Consider the following 18,087-nt stretch of genomic DNA (forward strand, 5'->3'; position numbering starts at 1 on the left):
GAGGGCGGACATGAGAGGTGAAGTGGGGAATAAGGTCAGTCATGTTTAATGAGCTGCATGCTTCCTTTCAATAGCTCTGCTGGTTACTGGAACACAGTTCACAGAGGCTATTTAAGACATCTAGACAGATTTTCAACACACCAGCTTTGCAACAAGTGTGTTTTGTTCATACATAGAGACATAGTAGAACTTAACTAAACCAACACTCCTTAGTGTCACCCGCGAGTGAAATTTGTTCAGTGAACTTTGTTTTTTCTTCCACGTTTCATCGCCACAGTGGCACTTACATGTCTGAAAGCATGCGCTTCTCCAAAGATGACGGAAGCGCCTTGCGCTTAACCTGCATCCCGCTGTTTCCCGTGACAGAGAAGTGCGGCGCGTCTCGGGCAAAATGAGCGGATTACCATGTCATAAAAGCGTTTGAGTTAGCAAGACGACTTCGTGTTGACGGCAAAGCGCAACAAAATCGTCTTATCCCGGAGGGAAAGAATGCTAATATTTTATATTTAGGACAGTATTAAGGGCCATTATCCAACAGACTAGGACTTGATCCGGATCTTCCTTTGTAGCCCTGTCCTCTTTTGTGATGTTCTGGAGTGTTGAAAGGGAAGGGAGGATGCGTCGGAAAAGCTGTCCAGTATAAAGTAACGTCAACCGAAGGATGGAACTAACAATGACACAACATTTGCTTGGTACAAGACATTCCTTTTTACTGGAAAGTCATTAATTCGCATAATTTTTTATTTTATTTCTGCCAAAGCCCATTTCTCATTTCCCTGTCAGTGTCCTACTGAATTGTCTGTCACTCAGTAGCCTACTTCTCTTTTCCCTCCCTTCTTCTAAATCTCTCTCTCTCATTGTGTTTTTCTACTATTTCACCTATATAAACTCACTTTTCCTTCTTTATTTATCACCCCTCATCTCTCACTTTCTGTCTTTCCCTCGTATCAGCCTGTCCTACTCAACTCCCTCAATTTAAATTCAATTTGGAATCCAATTTAAATTCATACAGGAGGCTTCATAGCCGAGGACAGATAAACATTTAGCAAGGCTAACAAATCACACCGTTGACAGAATAACTCCCTGTCCATGGCAGGTGTGATGCAGTGGAGCTAGGCTGGATGGACTGGGTAGCCTGTGGCTACTTGACTCTCTGTAACTGATGCAAATCCGTTAGCTGTGATCCACTTTGAAGATGTATACCTTTTTCGTTTTGCTTTCAAAGTCCTTGAAAAAATAGTTATTTATGGTTCAATTCTCTTTCTCTCTTAAAATTGAATTTAGCTCTTTTTTGTTTAGTATTTCTCATGCTTTACTCCTTTGTGTATGGCTGTTGTGCTTGAGTGTGTGTGTGACTCCCCACTTGAGGTCACATTGTTGATGATGTCCTAATTTGTAATGGTCTGTCATCACAGCATGTCTTTAAATGGGCCATTATGATGTTGTTTGTTACCGCAGCTTGACAAATAAAGCTTAAGGATGTGATATATGCACCTGAAAATGCTACATTAGTCGGTTCATCATTCATTCACACCTTGCGAGCTGTGTCAGTGTTGTAATGACTCCTTCCCGCCAGCAGGTGGCGGACCAGGCAGCCAGCACACCGTTCTCCATGAGGAGCAGTGGAAGATGCCGGCTCTGCCAGCGCTGCTGCTGTCGACACACTTCCTCCTCTTCCTGTTGCTGCTGACCATGGCCCCTCGCTCGCTCACCCAGACCCCAGCCCTTGCCGCCGTACGCATGGGTAAGGATACACCCGCCATGCGTTTGTGTGTGTGTGAGTGTGTCATGCTTTGTGTCTCTAAATTCTCAACTCTCCTTAGTACAGTTCTGATGAACTATCTAAAGACATCTTTCATCGATACACAGCAGCCGGTCCTTGTAAAACTCCTCTACCTCCTCAGCTAAGAAAGCTTGTAACTGTCCATGTCATCCATGTCGATGGACATACTTTTGGTTGGCTTTTAACTGTGGATTCAGGTGGTTGCCAGGGGTGATGGTGTTGTCTGTCTGAGGGAAGATCTTTCTGTCTGGTGTGTGTGTGTGACTCAGCCCTGACTTCTATCAGACTGATGGACTAAATGTTAGTCAAAGGTCAGCTCTGCAGAGGCTGCCACACACACACACACTCACACACGTACGCTAACACACATCAGGCAGATGACAGGTGGGCTGAGAAGATGTGGCTCTCTGGATCGGAGGCTGCGATGGAGTCTGGCATGTGTGCTGAAACTCTCTTTCGTCCACTGTGTGTCCATGTGCGTGTTTCTGAGTGCGTGCTTGTCTTCCTCCATCGCTTTGCGTCTGCCTCAACTCTCCCTCTCTCCCCCTCCCGCTTGCTCAATCGTGTTAACTGAGTCGATCAAACCCTCCTCCCCCCCCCAGCGGCCATCTTGGACGACCAGTCCTCTTGTGGTCGTGGCGAGCGTCTGGCGCTGGCCTTGGCACGAGAAAACATCAACAGCCTGATGGACGCTCCGTCCCGCGCCCGCGTGGAGGTCGACATCTACGAGCTGCAGAAAGACTCCCAGTATGACACCACAGACACCAGTAAGTATACACCACTGCCACTATGGTTGACTTCAGTATTGAATGGCTTGTTTGTAAAGTAAATACCCCCCCCCCCCCCCCCCCCCCCAGAACCAGGAAGACGTAATTGTCATTGATCTCAGGCAGGGATGGCTGGGATGTGGATGACAATGCAGTATCACACAGACGCACAGACACACACACACACACTCTCTCTCTCTCTCCCTTTATCGCTCTTTCTCTCTCACTCTCACTCTACAAGCTGGGGATCTGTCTAGTGTCTGAGGGAACAGGTTCAGCAAGGCAGAATTAGAAGTCTAATCTCCTGTGGAGAGAGGAGGGAGTCTGATTACAGTTATGACAGTAATTAATCACGGGTGTCCTCCATTGACGCCTAATTTGATCTACGGTCCAAGAAGAGGACACAGACACGACTGGAACTCGTCCAACATATTGACTCTTCCTCTCCTCTGGTGCTGGCAGATCCACTCTCTTCCTAATCCTCTTTCGTGTAGGCTACTTGTCTTCCTCTCCTCTCTTCTCTTATCTGCCTGTAACACCTTTCTTTCTTTCCTTCTCTGACTGTCTGTTTTTCTCTTCCCTCTCTATCTTTCCACGACCACTCCATCTCGTCCCTTCCCCACACCCCACCCCCAGTGTGTCAGATATTGCCAAAGGGTGTGGTGTCAGTGATAGGCCCCGCCTCTAGCCCCGCGTCAGGCTCCACTGTCAGTCACATCTGTGGAGAGAAGGAGGTGAGTCCAACCTCATCCGTGTACACCCCGGCCTCATCCGTCAACACCCCGGCCTCATCCGTCAACACCCCGGCCTCATCCGTCAACACCCCGGCCTCATCCGTTAATACCCCGGCCTCATCCGTCTACACCCCGGCCTCATCCGTCTACACCCCGGCCTCATCCGTCAACACCCCGGCCTCATCCGTCAACACCCCGGCCTCAGACGCCTCCACTACAGCATCCTCCATGCTTTCTAGCCTCTTAAAGCATATACTGTATGTAAATCCTTTATAATACAGCAATGCGAATCTACCCAAACATTGTAAAATCAGGGGCTCTACTCCAGCTACAGATCATCTATAGATTTATGATATAGATATTATATGATATGATAAGTCTTGATAGATCGTTATAAACGTTATCCAGTACAGACATCACTGCAGATATACAGAGAGATACCGTTATATTCCTGATCTCCTGGGATCTCCTGAGTTAATAAGTAGTTATATGTATGATAATAGCTTCCTATTTTATTTCACGCTTAAATGACCTTTTCCATAAGGTGCTATGTATATTAAACCTTCTGTACTCGGATTACCATAGGCTGTCAGTCACACACTGACTCTAAAATTAGATTCTGCATGCTATCGCTCCAGGGCTTTTTTTTCCACGTTAAATCAGTTATGAGAGAGGGGGTTTCAACCCGGGGGGAATGAAAATTCCAGTCCATCAGTTTAAGTCAACCCTGGTGGGTCGTTTGGAGCCCCAGGGTTGAGGATCCTGATGTAAAAATGTGCTAGCCTGTTAGCATGTCCGCTGGAGGAGACTAGCTCCTGCAACTGAAACACCTTCTGCTTTCTGCTCCTCTGGCTTGGAATCACCTCAGTGATGGACTGAGGATGTTATTGAGAACAAAGCTTTACCTCTACCCAACCCACGACCCCTACATCCCCTTTCCCCCGTCTCCCTCACTTCAACCTCTCCTCTTTTAATATGAATCATCCTGTCTTCATGCTTTTAGACACACCATCCTACTGTTTGTGAACAACGTGTTTCACATACTAAATATCGGTGGTGCACTGAAACTGAAGCCTTCCTCCTGTTCCAGATCCCTCATGTGAAGATCGGACCGGAGGAGACGCCCAAACTCCCATATCTGCGCTTTGCCTCGGTTACGCTTTACCCTAGCAACGAGGACCTGAGCTTAGCCATTGGTGCTATCCTGCGTTCCTTCAGCTATCCCACCGCCAGCCTCATCTGCGCCAAGGCCGAGTGTGAGTGGGCACACATGCCAACACAACGTACACACACACACACACACACACACAGAGACCTCACGCTCTTGTATGAGGGACTTCAGTCCACGCGAAGGATTACCAGAGCCCTCGACAGAGTGGATTATGCTTCAATGATGAGCTACCATACACTTGCACACACATACACACACCCTCCCTGATGAGCTCCCTCTGTGCTCGGCTGCTCAGGTTTGGCCCAAGGTCGCGGGTGATCATGCTCTGAATACGACTGCCGCCGCACGTCCCCCCTCCTTAGACACCGCTCTTTATCGATCTCTCACTTTTCCACTCGACTGCTCTGGTCTGGCCAAGCCTCTGTTGTTTTAACAGTTTGTCTCCAAGGAGACAGTTACTCTGTTGTTGTTTTCTGCTTGTCTCCCACCCTGTTAAATCAGAAGCCACACGAAGGCTTTGTGTGTTCATTATTACTGGAATTTAACGTTTGCAACAGGCTAGCTCACTGGTGCCTGAATGTTAGGAGATAAAGATTATGGAGCCGAGGGAGTTCTGTAATACTTAGGAAGTAAAATATAATTTGTTATGTAAAGTTGAAAATGAATTCATTATCAGTCATGTAGCTACACAGAAACAACGCTGCAAAACCAAAAGGACTGTTTGTTTCTTGTTTTAACTGGTACTGCCTGTTTCCTACACAAACATTTACTCTGCTTTGGCAATAAAACCAACCAATCAAACGTTATAATGTTGAATTTGTTTCAATTTGTTAAATGTTTGTTAAATCAGGCCTGCTGCGATTGGAGGAGCTGGTGCGTCGGTTCTTGATCTCACGTGAAACACTGTCTGTCAGAATGCTAGACGAGAGCCTCGACCCCACCCCTCTTCTGAAGGAGATTAGAGATGACAAGGTGGCCACAATCATCATTGACGCCAATGCCTCCATTTCCTACCTTATTCTCCGAAAGGTAACAAATACCCCCTGGAACTACCATGCTCTGAACACTGTCATAGTCTGAACACTGTCCATATTTTTTACTGATAACACAGAACTTTCCTCAATGAAAGAATAACAGTAATATAACTGAATGTTCATCGCAGAGAAACACAGTTACCTATCTCCCTTCTCTACTTCCCTCTCTTTCTCTTCCTTCTCTTTCTCACCTTCATCAGGCATCGGAGCTGGGCATGACGTCAGCATTTTACAAATACATCCTCACCACAATGGTAAGACCATCCACCAATCAAAACTCGTATGTCCCCATAAACACAAATGGGGAGCCTCCCCTCCTCTGCCAGCTGTGCCCACATGCCCCTGTGGTAACTCCTGCCATGAATGACGGGCCAAATGTGTGTCCGGTTTCTCATCTGAAATGCATGCTGGTCCGGGGCAGTTTGTCATCATTATGTTGCTGCACGCCGCGTGCCCTTGCGTGAGGTGACATCCATAGTTAATAATATTTCTACATCGTATCCCTGCTAACAGTCGCCTGGTATGCAGGGCGTTCTCCCAGCTTTTCTCCTACAAGGGCAGTTGACTCTTCAAGGGCAAAACTGCACTTATCCCAACTTTGGATAGGAACCAAAAATCTATAAATCATGACATCCCTCTCTCTCTTTCTTTTTTCCTCTCCATCCCTCTCTCCCTCTCTCCATCTCTGTCTGTCTTTTTCGCCCATCTTGATAAACTGCTTGATAAAATGCATGGCCTGTCTGCCTGCATGGCCTGCAGGTGGAAGACCAGACTCATGCCCTAGGTCTGGTGATGTCATCATAACGCGCCCTGTGCCTGTCTCAATAAAACACAGACCGACAAACCTCATAGCCCCACCCACTTACCTCGACCTTCTGGCTTGACCCCCTCCACCTTTTTGTTCCTCAGGACTTCCCTTTGCTCCGATTGGACGATGTTGTTGACGAGCAGTCCAACATTGTGGGTTTTTCCATGCTCAACAGTTCGCATCCCTTCTACCTGGAGTTCATCAGAAGCCTGAACCTGTCCTGGAGAGAGGGCTGTGACCTCAGCCCCTACCCAGGCCCTGCGGTGAGGACCGGAACATACAACACTTCAGCACTTCAACACTCACATAGTATACTGACCATATGCTCATACTCCTATTCCCAGCCTCTAGATCTCAGTACCCAGGGTATTTTTTATACTCTGGGTTTTATTCGACATATTAGCGCTTGGAAAGAGAACATCCTTGTTTAAGCTGTTCTTGGTTACGAATACACCGTTCCTAGTGGAACCCTTCAGTGAGAACTATGAACATCTCACAGGGCTTGTCCACATCTCTCATTTAATCCAGTTTTTTTCTGGTTCCTGTAAACGATTTATGTAGCTCATATTTCACTGACGTCATACAGTATGTGTTTTAGTACTGATAGGACTTTCAATCTGACACATCCTGGTCCGTGCCATCACTCATACACTCTGTTAGTGCACACACACATTCACACTGCATCTGTGTAGACACATGCCACACACACACACACACCTCCTGCTATTTCTTTTTTACACTATAAGTTGTGAGCAGTTGCCCAGCTGCCACAAGCAATCAGTTTGATTCACGTGCTGTCACTCTGAGTGATGGCTGGACGGACCTAGTAACGCTCATGTCTGATTGGCCAACGGAGACAATGCTCGCACATGGGCCGCTGATTGAGTAATGTTGATATCCAACATTCCTGTTCCTCTCCGCTTTACAATCTGTCACTTGTGCGTTCCTCTCCTCTCACACACCTCCTCTTTCTCATCCCTCTCTTTCTCTCTCTCCCTCCCCCCTGTTCTCGCCACTCTGTCTCTCCCTCTCTCGATCTCTCTCTGTCTGTTCTGTGCCCGCCTCATTCTATGTACCACGCCCTTTGTGACTTTGCGAGCAATAAACAATTTAATCAATGTGTTTTTCACCCTTCTCTCTCCTGCTTTCTTCCTCCCACTATCCTTCCCCACTCCCCTCTCTAACCCCCCCCCCTCGCCCTGTGCCTCCCCCCAGCTGTCCTCGGCCCTCATGTTTGACGCGGTGCACGTGGTCGTGGGTGCTGTCCAGGAGCTGAACAGGAGTCAGGAGATTGGGGTCAAGCCTCTCAGCTGCACCTCTCCTCTCATCTGGCAGCACGGGACCAGCCTGATGAACTACCTCCGCATGGTAACGCTTAGCAACACCCTAACTCTGCACGGGAACCCCTGGCAACACACAATCACATCACACTGTCTCCACATGCTAACTTAGAGCAGTGAGTTGGGGCACTGAAGGAGGAACAGGCTGTGCCCTGCGATGCTGTAGCGTGTTGCATTACACACCCTTGTGAACAAGAGGGCCTGCATTAGAGATCAACTCCATCTGCTCGGCGTCAAGGGACGAAATGAGATCCCATTCAAAGGCTTAGCATTGTTTGTTGTTTTTCTGCTTAGGATTGATTTTCCATTGGTGTTGTCTTCTTCATCAGAGTCTATAGGTGTTGTTGTTGTTGTGTTGTTGCTGTTGTTGTTAGCAGCGGTGTTCTGTTGTTGTTGTTGTTTTTGGCAGCAGTGTTGTGTTGTGTTGTTCTGGTTGGCAGCAGTGTTGTATTCTCATCAGGATTGTTTTTGTTGTGGTCAGGGGGTTGTCTCTGTTTCTCCAACAACCCCCTCCTCTTCGATTTGTCTCCTCTCCAATTTGTGTCTGCCACCTCCTATCTCTCTCCATCTGTCTCTCCGCTCATCCCTCTTTCCCTCCCAGACATTGTTCTCTTGCACTCCGAGCATCCTTCCGTCATCCCCTTACTCTCTTTGGCAGCAGTTCCACTCCCCTTCTCTCCTCCCTGGTCCCCTTATCCCTCCATATTTCCCTCCATCTTGTCCGTGCTTCACGCCTCCTGTTTTGGGGGAATGATTCCCTTTTGCTAACCTCTCTCCCTCTCTCTCTCTCTCTCTCTCTCTCTCTCTCTCTCTCTCTCTCTCTCTCTCTCTCTCTCTCTCTCTCTCTCTCTCTCTCTCTCTCTCTCTGTCTCTCTCTCTCTCTCTCTCTCCGTCTGTGCTCCCCCGTGTCTCAGCTCTGGCAGCTACGCGATACAATGCTGTTTGTCTAGGATCAGCCATGCTGATCTCTCTCTCCCTCTTTTCCCTCTCTTCCCTCTCTTCCCTCTCTCCCCTCTCTCCCTTTCCCAACTACCTCTTTGGCTCTGCTTTTTCTTCTCTTTGTCTTTTCACTCTATTTCCGCTCCACCTCTCTGGCCCTCTCTTCCTTTGTATATCTGGCCTCCCCTTCACACCCACCACTTTCTCCCCCCAGGTGGAGTATGATGGTTTGACAGGCAGAGTGGAGTTCAACAGTAAAGGCCAGAGAACCAACTACACCCTGAGGATCCTGGAAAAGCACCGCGGTGGTCATAAAGAGGTCAGCGTGTCACAGGGTCACGGGGTCGCGGGTTACAGAGTGGTCGCGGCTCAAGGGGTCAAATAGCAGGCTATGCTTTCTCATTGATTGAGACGTTAATCAAGAATTTGTTCCCCATACTCCTCCTTCCCTTTCTTCACCCTCATCCCTCTCTCTCTCCACCGCTGTCTTCTTCTCTCCTCAGATTGGTATTTGGTACTCCAATAACACTCTGGCGATGAACTCGACCTCTCTGGATGTGAACGTGGCTGAGACTCTGGCCAACAAGACTCTCGTAGTCACCACCATCCTGGTTAGTCTGCTACCTACTCTGTCATCTCCCACAACCTGTGACCGACCGTGTGAAAGGTACTGCTACCTCAGTAACCACAGTAACAGAACAGAGGCCAGAAGCATAGGTGGAAGATGGAAGACCGTGGAAGCATGAGGATCATTTACTGCATCTGTAGGAGGGTGGACGTTTGTCACAGAAATAGCCCTCTGACTGACATTTCATTAAAAGGGAACATTCTGATGTCAACTCTAACTGGTCCTCTTGCCTGGACTAGATTCCACGCTGGCGATAATTTACATCGGGTTCACTCTGTCCATTGCAGGAGAATCCATACGTGATGCGTAAATCCAACTTCCAGGATTTCCATGGTAACGACCAGTATGAAGGATTCTGTGTGGACATGTTGAAAGAGCTGTCAGGCACACTCAAGTTCTCCTTCAGGATCAAGCTGGTGGATGACGGGCTGTATGGAGCTCCAGAACCCAATGGATCCTGGACCGGCATGGTGGGGGAGCTCATCAATAGGGTGAGAACGCAGACACTCCCACACACACACACACGCACTCCCACACACACACGCATTCCCACACACACACACATTAAAAGTCACACAGACATAGAGAAACACACAGACCTATAGATACACAAACACATTCCACTACAGAGAGGAGAGGGGTTTTGTTGTCCCGATCCTTTTTGTTATCTCTGTCACAACCCAGGCCAAGCACCACAACCGTTGCCATAACAACCTACTTCAAGAGCCTATGTTGCAGCAACTAAAACGACACAGCAGCAATTACTGATGTTATCTACAGCAGTGCATCTGCCTCTGCCTCCCATGGCTGTAAGAACGCTGCTGATAATGACCATGATAATGATGATGGGGATGATAATGGAGATGGCTGGAAAAGTAATGACCTCGGCCTGCCCCTGTGTATGGTCCTCCATAGGGAAGTGCTCTGTGTGCGCGCGCGTGCGTGGGTGACCTTGTAAAACTGTTAAGAGGCTAATCAAGTCTCTCTTTGTCACTAATTATGCAGTGGTTTTTCAATTAGGCCCCTGATCCTTAGCTGGGTCGACACTCTCTCTCTCTCTCTCTCTCTCTCACACACACACACACACACACTGCGTGCATGCGGGCGCACGCACAGGCAAGGACGAGGGCCACAGACCCACACTCAAGTCAAATGAACACACTCTCTTGAGTGTACTCAGAGACACCCTCTCAGTGGAGAACCCATACATTCACACACATCTACTTATGTCAATTCCATGAGCCACACACACTCCCCCTCACTTTCTCATTGAACACATTCTTCAGTCACAGACACACACACGCACACACGCACACACTACCCCTCCGCCAGTGCTTCTGTCAGATGAAAGTGGGGGAAACTAGCTAACGAGTATGTCCTCATTAATCAATTAAGCTGTAATTAAGACACGGATGTGTTTGGGGCAGACTGCTTTCAGGGTCCATATCTGCGCGTTGCTCCTTTTGTCCTCTACCACTCTGTCCGCCCTTCTTTACCTCCCTGGCCAACGTTTCCCCCTCCCTCCTTCCCTGTCTTTCTCCATCCCTCCTTCCCTGTCTTTCTCCCTCCCTCCTTCCCTCTCTTGCTCCCTCCCTCCTTCCCTCTCTTTCTCCCTCCCTCCTTCCCTCTCTTTCTCCCTCCCTCCTTTCTCCTTGTTTCTCTCCTGCGTGTCTAGCTGTGCTCCTAACTTCAGTGTGCTGCTGTGTTCTTTAGGTGTCAGTCATGCTTTTATGTCCACAAAAAAACGAATGCAGTTTGACCCCTTGTTCTCTCTTCCCCCGCTTGTCACCCCATCACCTTTTCATCCCCCTTTTCTCCTTTTCTTACACTGTATTTCTTACTTTTTCTTTGTCTCTTTGTCTCTTTCTCTCTTTATCTCTCTCTCTCTCCCTCCCGCAGAAGGCAGACCTGGCTGTAGCAGGCTTTACCATTACCTCAGAGAGAGAGAAAGTGATTGACTTCTCCAAACCTTTCATGTCTCTGGGTATCAGCATCCTGTACAGGGTCCATCTGGTAAGGCACCACACACTCTCACCTGCTTATGCCTATACACACTCACACACTCACTCTCACACACACACATACACACAGCAGAGCTTTTCACAACATGTTGAGTTCCATATTACTCCAGACTGAAATGCAGCAGTGGTACACATATGTGATGCTCAATAAGAAGCGTGACATGGATGACTGTCCCCAGACAGAGTTATCCATGCGAGTGTGTCTATGTTGCAGTAATTATGCTGGCTCACTGGGTAATGGACAGGCTAACAAGCCTCTCCAGACTGCAGACCTTAGCTCATCTATTATGGGGTTATGGAGCTCACAGGCCAGAGCATCGGCTGTCTGATGACTCAAGCTGTTTACTGGTTAGCGCTGTGTGTTTGTTTACCAGTAAACAGGACACATGCACGGCTTGGCTTGGACACACTCACCCTCCCCCCCAGCAGTGACATGTTAACACTGTGCCCCCTGGTGTCTGAAATACAATGTGAATCAGTGTGAAGCACTGCTCACGGGGTCTTGGTCTTGGGCCGCGTGTTTTCTTAGAAAGAGAAAACCTGACCACTAAGCTCTCTACCACCCCCACCCCAGTCTAACCTCTATTCTCTATGGACGCTTCCAGGGCAGGAAACCAGGATACTTCTCCTTCCTGGATCCCTTCTCCCCCGCGGTCTGGCTCTTCATGCTCCTGGCCTACCTGGCCGTGAGCTGTGTGCTTTTCCTGGCAGCCAGGTAGATGCAACACCCCCACCTGGTGGTGGGGGACTAGAACTGCACAGAGTGGACAAAAACTACTCTACAGAGTGTAAAAATCCCACAGTTGGGTCATGTATGTTGTCTATCTGCCTGCCTGTACCTTGGGGTGTGCTTCATTTCTCTGACCTGGTTTCCTTCCCCTCCAGGCTGAGCCCGTACGAGTGGTACAACCCCCACCCGTGTCTGCGGGAGCGCAGGGACATGCTGGAGAACCAGTACACCCTGGGGAACAGCCTGTGGTTCCCCATAGGAGGCTTCATGCAACAGGGCTCAGAGATCATGCCCCGAGCCCTCTCCACACGCTGTGTGAGTGGGGTCTGGTGAGTGTGTCCGTGTGGATGCGTCTGTGTGTACCTGTGTGTGTGTGTATCTGTGCATGTGTTTATGTGCGTGTGCAGTGGAGACGATGGTGCTCGTGCCCGGAAGGGCCTGTAAACATTTGGGAATATTCTGCGAATATTCTGATTTCTTAGTAAATGTTTACATTTACACACACACACGGGCGTGCCCGTAAACACACACGCACACACGCGCACACACACATACACACACTGTGCAGCTGAGCCAGCCTACAGCTGTCTGTGTGGATGTGCTTCTCCCTCAGGTGGGCGTTCACCCTCATCATCATCTCTTCCTACACGGCCAACCTGGCAGCCTTCCTGACCGTCCAGAGGATGGAGGTGCCCATAGAGTCACCTGACGATCTGGCAGACCAGACCAACATCCAGTACGGAACCATCCAGGGAGGGAGCACAATGACCTTCTTTATGGTGTGTGTGTGTGTGTATGTGTGTGGTCCACTGACCTTACTTTTCAGAGCTTGCTGCCTCATTCCATCTCTCCCTTTCTCTCTCTCTCTCTCTCTCTCTCTCTCTCTCTCTCTCTCTCTCTCTCTCTCTCTCTCTCTATTTCTTTCTTTCCCTCCTTGTGCAGAACTCCCGGTACCAGACCTACCAGCGCATGTGGAACTACATGCACTCCAAGCAGCCCAGCGTGTTTGTGAAGAGCACGGAGGAGGGCATCGCCCGCGTGCTCAACTCCAAGTACGCCTTCCTGATGGAGAGTACCATGAACGAGTACTACCGCCTCCTCAACTGCAACCTGACGCAGATAGGAGGCCTGCTGGACACCAAGGGCTACGGCATCGGCATGCCCCTAGGTGAGGGAGGGAGTGAGGGAGGGAGGGAGTGGACGGAGGGAGGGAGGGAGGGAGGGATACCTGAATCCTTTGGGCGAGAGAGCGGGAAATTAGGAAAAGAAAAGGAGGGAGAAAGAACTTGGTGAGACAGCAGCTGCTTGGAGACAGGATAAGACAGGTAGGGGAAGGAGGGAGAGCGAGAGGGAGGAAAGTGAAGATAACGGTGAATATAGTTTCCTCCTCCCAGCGTGATGGGGATGCATCTGCAGTTGGGAGTGGAGAACAGGTGCAGGTGGAAACAGATCAAGAGGATAAACTCTCTGGTTGTTCTAAAGAGTTTGGGTCTTTTGGGGTTCCACACACTTCAGCTAACTTATAAAAGAGTAGCGCCCTGACATCTGCCTCATCCCTCTTCTATTTTCTCTTATTCTACTTCCCTCTATCCAGCTTTCTCTTATTCTCTCTCTCTCTTCTCTAACATCCTTTGTGCTGCAGGGCTTTTAAAACATCAGGCTTGGAGGTTCTGATTGGCTGGAGAGTAACAAATTGTAGCTTCAGGCTAGATGATTCTTTTGGTGGAGGTCCGACTCCCCCCTTCTTTCTCTTCTCCGCACACGCATGTACACACACACCTCCACACACACTCTCTATCCCTCTAGTAACCAACTCCAAACTATTCAAACCTATATCGAAACAAAAGTGAGATTGAAAAGCATCTAAGAAAGGAGAGGTCTTCATCCTTAAGGTAGTCAAAGAATAAATGGTTTTCATTTTCTGTGTCTGTTACCCTACAGCTTGTTTTGTGGAGATCTTTACTTCCCTTAAGGACCAGCATCCTTTACTCTCTCTGCAGAAAGATCCATTATTGGTTTGCTTGTGACATTGTCCAGCAATCAAAACACTTCATTTCAGAGAACAGAATATCAATAGTTGTCTGTTTCCTGGTGAAGAGGACAGAGAGAGCCCACAGGTGAAAAATAACACCTGGTGTCATGGCCACAAACCTGTCACCATGGACACGGTTGCCACCTCCTTGGCAACGTTGATGCGCCAGAGTCGGGGCTGCTAATTGGCTGCCACCTGTTCACCAGTGACAGGATGATTGCAGCCTATAGAGGCGAGAAACAATTATCCTCTCTTTATCGAGGACAGTCCATCACTGTTCTCGTGCCTCCCCTTTCCCGCTCCTCTCCTTTCTCTTCTTTTTGTTTCCTTTCTTCCTCACTCATTTCAATCTGAATCAATAAAGCATTATTGGCACAGTCACTCAGGGCCTCACAGAACACTGCCAGAGAGAAGAAGTGCGGGGACAAATCAATAACAACAAACAACAACACACACAGCCTTGTAATCACTGCTAACAATGTCACCCCACCTTCCTCCTCCCTTCCCTCACTCCTCCTCACACACACCTCCACTCCCTTATTTCTCCCTCCCTTTACCCTCCCCTCACCCCCCTCCCCAGGCTCTCCGTTCAGAGATGAGATCACTCTGGGGGTGCTGCAGCTGCAGGAAAACAACAGGCTGGAGATCCTGAAGAGGAGGTGGTGGGAGGGGGGGCAGTGCCCCAGAGAGGAGGACCACAGAGCCAAGGGTGGGTGTTGTGGCTGCATGTTTATATATAGGTGTGTGTGTGTGTGAGCATCTAGGTGTTGAATCTCCATTGTCTTGACTAGGACTACTCTTCCTGTTGCACATTGCTCAAGGCTTGCATAGAGATGCTGTAAACAGGCAGACAAGCAGACAGACAGAAAGACAGGCAGACAGACAGACAGACAGACAGACAGACAGACAGGCAGGCAGGCAGGCAGGCAGAGCTCCAAATGTCTGGCAGCATCTGTGTTTGTGTTCCGGCTGTGCCCCCTCAGGCCCCATGGGCGCTGGGTAAATGAGCAAGTCAGTGATTGTGTAAACAAACAAGGGATCTCCTGGAGTCAGATCTAAGAAACTAGTGTTCTCACTGTCTTCATAGCATCTTTGAAGATGAAGAATCTCCTTCTAGTGATACTGCTGCAGAATACAGTAATGAAGTTCAAGGGGAAAATCCTTAAAGTAGGTGTGTGTGTGTGTGTTCCAGGTCTGGGCATGGAGAACATCGGAGGGATCTTCGTGGTCCTCATCTGTGGCCTCATTATTGCCGTGTTCGTGGCCATCATGGAGTTTGTGTGGTCGATGCGGCGTTCGGCGGAGACTGATGAGGTACGCCCTCACGCCTGCCACGGGCCCGGCCGCAGCCACAGACACCCGCCAGTAGGTTCCCATGGCAACGTGCCAGCCAGCTCCTTGCTCGTTTGTCTGCATGCGTTTGTGTGTGTGCGCGCGTGTGTGTAGCAGTGTGACGTGCTTTAGTGCTGACAGTACAAATGGAAGGCGATCGCAGAGCTGTTTTCTTCCTTTCTTCCTATTGCATCCTTTCTTTTCTTATTCCCCCTCATGTCCTTCTTTCTTTCTTTCTCTCCTTTATCTCCCCTTCTCTTTCTTTCTGTCCTCCACTATTTCACTCATTCCCTCCCTCTCTCCTTCTCCCTCCCTCTCCCCTACCTACCTCCCTCCCTCTCCCTCTCCTTCTCCATCAGTCTCTCCTTCTCTCTTTCTTTGTCACTCTCTCTCTCTCTATATCGTCTCATTGCTATTCCATCCACTGCTCCAGAGTGGACGGTTTATGTTATTCTGTCTGGATAGATGATACTGTTCCTGACTTTCATTTGCTCTCTCTCTCTATCTCTGTTTGTTTGTATTGCTGGTGTTTTTCTGCCTCTGAGTCTCTATCTCTAGCTGTGATGCTTCCAGATAAATGTGATGCTAGCCGGTTATCTTTGCTGAGAGAGGAGGCACATTCCATCATGGGGCCCACAACGTTACACTGTTAGCTCCAGAGGAACACTAGAAGATATTCTGTTTCACACACTTAAACACTTAAACACACAGAAAGCCACCCAAAAAAACACACACACACGCTTCCAGACACACACATAGACGCATTGAAATGACATTCAAGCACAGAAAGCCCTCAGACACTCCCACCGGAAAGTACAGACACACTTTGGGAGCAGCTGTTTCCATCTTTGGCTTGATGGGTTTGCACCTCCCCCCCACCTCAGGTGTCGGTCTGCCAGGAGATGCTGAGCGAGTTCCGCAATGCCATCTCCTGTAAGAAGAGCTCCCGCTCCCGGCGGCGACGCCCCCTCACCAGCACAGGGGGCGGAGTCCTGCGCCACCCCTCTCGCCTCGCTCTGGGCGCCCCCCGGCCCATACGCCTGGTTCGAGAAATGCGCCTCAGCAACGGCAAGCTGTACAGCGGCGCGGGACCCCTCACCGGGGGCGGGCCAGGGGCCATGGGCGGCCCAGCCGACATGGGCCCTGGGCCACAGCGTCTCCTAGAGGACCCCCTGGGAGCCAACACCACCCCGCCCCCTCCCCCGCCCCTGGCGGCGTCCAACGCGGTGGCTCCGCCTCCCTCCCGAGCCAGTTGCACTCACGTCCGCATCTGCCAGGAGTGCCGGCGGATCCAGAGCATGAGGTCCGTCTCTTCCTGTCCGCGGGTCCCGGCCCTGCCCATCGGCCACTCCTCCATGTCATTGCCACGCCTACCACCACCCATGCCCCCTTCCTCCACCAATACTGACAGCGAGGGAGGAGGCTCGGCCAGCCCGGCAAGAAGACCCAAACCCAAGCCCACCCCTCCCCCGCGACCTATACCCCCCGCCAAAACACCCCAGACAGACCTGTTAGGGACACAAAACTGAGGGGGGGAGGGATTTGAGGGGGGGGTTTTGATGGGGTGAAGGTGGTAAACATGTGACATGGATGGATGTAACAACCCACTGGGTCCTGTCCGTAGGGTTTTTGGGGGGAAATACCCGCTCAGTTTGTTTTCTCTGAAGCAGTAAACTGGTTAACCCACACTCAACCAGTACACTTGTTTATGGTTCAACCATGCCTGGAGACTAGAGGACAGCTGAGGAGAGAGAGAGACAGATATGTAATAAAGAGAGAGAGACCCCAGCATTGCCTCTCCCTATCTCTCCAGTGGAAAGAACCAATGGTCTCCATGTTGTTATGCAACAGGCCATCTGCGACATCAGGAGGGACTTTTTTCCGGAACACACCTGAGCGTTGTTGTTAGCTCTCCTGTCTCAGGAATCTAGAACTCCATCTTTCTGCTCAACCTGATAGGGTGACCTGAACTATCCCACAATGCCCCGAGAGGTTTATAAAGACCTAAACATGTATGAGACTTGTAAGACATGTAATGTCATGGACTCTCTCGTACTAACTGGAGGGGGATCACCTGAGAACTTCTATCTTCTATATGAGGAGTAAACTGAGGACTGAAAAACTGTTGGTTCTTCTTCTTCGAGTTACAGACTTTAAACATGTATTTTCTTTTCTACCTGGTTTTATTTTTCTTTCCTTTTATTTAATTTTTGTGTTCCTGTCTCCATGAATTTTGTGTCTTTATCGTCATGGAAAAATCTGGTGTGCATCCATCAGACATAATCCTGATTGAAGTGGACGGTAGAAGTGACATGATGGAATTAATGGGAAGATACATAAAAAAGCCTCAACAAGTATTATGACTATATTGCTACATACTTGTTTATGAAAAGACAAATGCACATGGACATATTATATATATATATATATATATATATATATATATATAAATATATATATATTTGTGTGTCTGTGTGTGTGTGTGTGCGTGTGTGTGTGTGTGTGTGTCTGCGTGTGTGTGTGTGTGTCTGCGTGTGTGTGTGTGTGTCTGCGTGTGTGAGAGAGAAGACAGATGGGAGGTCAAATTGATTTTTAACATATTTTATGAAATTTCTTTCTTATATTTCCTCAGATTTATATACCTGTTCTAAATGGATTATTGAGAAAATTATGACAATGGGATAGTATTCTGATGATTATATTGTTATTATTATTACTATTGAAGTGTGGGGTTCAGTAGGAGGGGTGCTACCCTCTTATGTTAAATA

The 18,087-nt window shown here is 49.0% G+C and overlaps 1 protein-coding gene across 2 annotated transcripts; it reads left to right on the forward strand.

Annotated features, from left to right (window-relative positions):
- Window positions 1-1,629: 1,629 nt before the first annotated feature.
- LOC146295336 (glutamate receptor ionotropic, kainate 5) lies at window positions 1,630-17,662 on the forward strand. 2 transcript variants are annotated; one of them, XM_084695424.1, is made up of 19 exons: window positions 1,630-1,744; window positions 2,386-2,550; window positions 3,187-3,284; window positions 4,375-4,540; window positions 5,306-5,484; window positions 5,690-5,743; window positions 6,399-6,560; window positions 7,513-7,665; window positions 8,791-8,895; window positions 9,080-9,187; window positions 9,492-9,695; window positions 11,104-11,217; window positions 11,831-11,940; window positions 12,111-12,284; window positions 12,569-12,734; window positions 12,898-13,123; window positions 14,568-14,696; window positions 15,180-15,352; window positions 16,204-17,662. In XM_084695424.1, the coding sequence occupies exons 1-19, from the start codon at window positions 1,630-1,632 to the stop codon at window positions 16,846-16,848; spliced, it is 3,246 nt and encodes a 1,081-aa protein (XP_084551550.1). In that variant the 3' UTR covers window positions 16,849-17,662. The 2 variants fall into 2 exon arrangements, with proteins under 2 accessions (XP_084551550.1, XP_084551551.1); XM_084695425.1 differs by having other exon boundaries at window positions 15,180-15,301.
- Window positions 17,663-18,087: the final 425 nt, after the last annotated feature.

The sequence above is a fragment of the Hypomesus nipponensis genome, chromosome 4 (genome assembly GCF_054491055.1).
Source record: "Hypomesus nipponensis isolate SF chromosome 4, ASM5449105v1, whole genome shotgun sequence".
Classification (NCBI taxonomy): Eukaryota; Metazoa; Chordata; class Actinopteri; order Osmeriformes; family Osmeridae; genus Hypomesus; species Hypomesus nipponensis.

Bases quoted from the DNA above. Each gene is read 5' to 3' on its own strand.
- LOC146295336 (XM_084695424.1), top strand. From the start codon at position 1,630: ATGCCGGCTCTGCCAGCGCTGCTGCTGTCGACACACTTCCTCCTCTTC. The intron at 2,551-3,186 runs GTAAGTATACAC...CCCCACCCCCAG, and splicing joins GTATGACACCACAGACACCA to TGTGTCAGATATTGCCAAAG. The intron at 4,541-5,305 runs GTGAGTGGGCAC...TTGTTAAATCAG, and splicing joins CATCTGCGCCAAGGCCGAGT to GCCTGCTGCGATTGGAGGAG.